At 34.4% G+C, this 3444-nt stretch overlaps 1 protein-coding gene across 1 annotated transcript; it reads right to left on the bottom strand.

Annotated features, from left to right (window-relative positions):
- Nucleotides 1-966: 966 nt before the first annotated feature.
- Nucleotides 967-2596, bottom strand: LOC21410471 (cytochrome P450 94B3). Its single transcript, XM_010112911.2, has one exon. The coding sequence runs from the start codon at nucleotides 2586-2588 to the stop codon at nucleotides 1062-1064; it is 1527 nt and encodes a 508-aa protein (XP_010111213.1). The 5' UTR covers nucleotides 2589-2596; the 3' UTR covers nucleotides 967-1061.
- Nucleotides 2597-3444: the final 848 nt, after the last annotated feature.

The following is a 3444-nucleotide window of genomic DNA, read 5'->3' as shown; positions in this document are numbered from 1 at the left end:
GAAAGGGGAAGAAATAAATGAAAAGCTCCTTCAATTATACTCTGGATCTCTTAGAGCGGCCGGTCAGATGGTGGCTACAATAAGTTGTGCCTCAAAGTGTAAAACCACCGCAACTGAGTATAGATGAAACATCTTTTTGTGGCAGCGAAAACAGAGGTTTTGGGGAAAATGGTAAATGTGGTATTTTCTTTTCTAGCATAATGCAGGATAGAGTTTTTCTGGAACATGTTTAGCCAAAAAAGATTTTACGAAATAGGCCAAAAAAAAAAGTATGCATAAATAGGGTACATTTATTCTGGAGAAAACTATTTTGCTCTATTAGTAGAAACCGTGTTTTAACCGTTAGAAAATATTTTGAATGGCATAATGGAGTATAGTTCACTGTCGTGGGTTATAAATTATTAATGTGGACATGCATAGATTTAACCGTTAAAAAACTAATTTAACGGTTAAAAATAACAATTTTTATTAATGGATTAAAAATATATGTACTACCTTAAAAGTTCTCGTATAAATAACTTTATGTCTATGCCTGCAAACACAGTTTTTTTTTTCCATTTTTATACCATGCATTTTGTGTTTATAAAACACCATATATTGTATTTAGACTATTAAAATTTTAGAAAATAGTAGTCAATAACAGATTTATGAAACTAAATTAAGTATATAGTCGATTTTAAAACTTTTTAAAGTAAATATTAGATTACGATGTAAATGTTTCTTTTATGACTGGTAAAAAAAATAATTTATATGGTAAAAAATATTTATTTACATGAAAAAGAATCTTTTTATCCGTGGTAAAAGAAAACCTACATGGAAAAAAATATTTATTTTGACTAGCTATAAATGAAACATGTACACGATAAATTGCTAATTAATTTAAATAATTTTAACATATGTAATTTACTTAATTCAATTTCATAAATTAATTTTTTATACAACCAGATGGACTACATTCATAAATTAATTTAAGGAAGATTAAACAAATATAACAATGTACTTCTACTTTGCGTCTATGTACCTAACAGCCACTGGATATGGATTTGAATTACGCATAACAATCAGTTATCACGCATAATACATCTTTCCCTGACCCTAAGAAGCAAGCCACCTCTCATTCTTAGAGTCAAAGAAAGTACATAGTCCGGAGTTTTTCCCTTGTCTTGTACCTCAATATGAAACTTCTCAATCACAGTCGCTGCAATGGATTTCATCTGAATATAAGCCATATCTTTTCCGAGACACATTCTCGGACCGGCATGAAAGATCGGAAACCGAAACGGGCTCTCTTGCCGGCAAATACCATTTTCCAACCATCTTTCAGGCACAAATTCAAGACAATTTTTTCCCCATATGTTCTCCATTCTCCCCATTGCATATGTATGGTAGGTGACAAACCAATCTTTGCCTACAAATGTCCCATCCGGCATAACATCATCATTTCGGCACACTTTAGTATCAGCCGGTACCGGCGGGTAAAGTCTCATGGATTCCGAAATCGCAGCGTGCAGGTAGTGCATGTCTCGGAGCTCATTGAAATTATACGTTTCGCCGATATCTTTCCCGTTTCGAGTACGAATCGTTTCAAGCTCGTTCAAAATCTTCTCCTCTATGTCCGGTCTAGAGGATAAGATCCAAAAGAACCATGTCAAAGCCGAAGACGTAGTGTCTCGCCCTGCAAGAATGAAGCTAATAATGATATCTCGGAGAAACTCCGGCGAGCCGTTATGGCACGCCATAAATCGGGACAGTAAATCTTCCTCGGTGTTTTCCTCTTTGTTCTCCATTCTCCGCAGTATGATTTCATCTGCAAATTGATGAACAGTCGCGATGCATTCTCTCAGCCTTTTCTCTGACCCCACGTTGAAAAACCTCTTAATCTTCCAAAGATAAGGAAAAGCGTACCGGAACCTCCCAGAGCTAAGCGTCGCCGCCTCCTCAAAAGCCTTCATGAATTCTCCGGTGTCGTTTCCGAAGAATCCATCGCCGGCGAGACAACACGGGTCAACATTGAAAGCCAATTTGCATATATTATCAAAAGCAAATCTCTCAAGAACATCTTGAATGTCCAAGACCTGACCAGTTTCCACGGCTTTGTTCAGACCCGGGACAAGCCTGGTCTTGATCTCGACGACGACATTTTCCATGACGAAGTTTCTCAACGACTTTGTGTTGAACTCGTAGCTCGCCGTCTTCCTCTGAACCTTCCAGATCTCGCCATCGGAGTTGAAGATTCCTTGGCCGAGGAAATTGCCGAGGACGGAGACGAATCCGTCGCCTTTCGGGTAGTTCTCGAAGTTAGTCTTGAGCATGTACTCCACGTTTAACGGATTCGCGGTTGTGACTCCTCGTACGTTTCCGAGACGTCGGGCTACGGCGGTGTTTGTCGGCGTTTGGGACAGGACTTCCGTGAGCCAGTCGAGCAGTCTGTGACGGTTACTCAAGAATCCCGGTAACATTCCGACTATTGGGTAGATTTTGAAACCGGTATTGATGTGCTTCTTCTTTGGGCTCCTATGAAAATAAGAGTAGAGATAGAGAGAGAGGAAGAGAATGAAGAGCAACGCTATGGTGGTGAAGATTTCCATTGGAACTAATGGAGTAAAAGAGGTTGAAAAGATTATGTGTAATTTAAAAACGCGCTCATATATAAAGACGTTTCAACTAGAAGCAATGAAGAATAATATAATTTTTTGGTATAAAGAAGAATAGTTTAATTAAGTTATAAGAGGAAACGTCGTTGCATACTTTTCACCGTTTCAAAAAAAAGAAAAAAGAAAAAAAGAAAACACGTCAAAAAAATATAGCTATTCACACCAAACCAGTATAATTTCCGTATGCAATGACGTTATATTTTCTTTCTTTTTCTTTTTATTTTTTTCCTTTGAATTAATTACAAAACTCCCCTTAATTACGTCCTGACACTTTGTTTTCAATCTTTAAAACATAATATTTATTCTCTTGAACAATAAAATATTAATAAAAAAATTCTGTTAAATTTTTAACTAACATTTAATTAATTATTTTAATGATATTTTAACTAACATTTAATTAATTATTTTAATAATATTTTAATAATTCTATAATTTAAAATTTAATTTAAACTTAAAATTAATTTAAATTAAAACTTTTAATTACGAAACATCCATACCTTTTTTATTCGTACAAATAAAAATTTATCGGGCTGTTTTGAACTTTTTTAGGTTCAAAATAGTAAATGAAAAACAAAAATCATTTTTGTAAGAAAAAGAGGAACCGTGTTTGCGAGGTGGGGGATTTATTGTGTCATTGGGAGTGAAAAAGATTTTTTTTTTATTTTTTTATTATATTATATATAAACTAGACTAAAAAAATTAAGATGCATAGATAAAATAGTAATTATACTCTAAGTTGTTTATTAATAATTAATATTTACGTGATACGAGTCAAAAATTATTAAATTTT

The sequence above is a fragment of the Morus notabilis genome, unplaced genomic scaffold (assembly GCF_000414095.1).
Source record: "Morus notabilis unplaced genomic scaffold, ASM41409v2 Scaffold78, whole genome shotgun sequence".
Taxonomy (NCBI): domain Eukaryota; kingdom Viridiplantae; phylum Streptophyta; class Magnoliopsida; order Rosales; family Moraceae; genus Morus; species Morus notabilis.
This window is presented reverse-complemented; position numbering and strand designations above follow the sequence as displayed.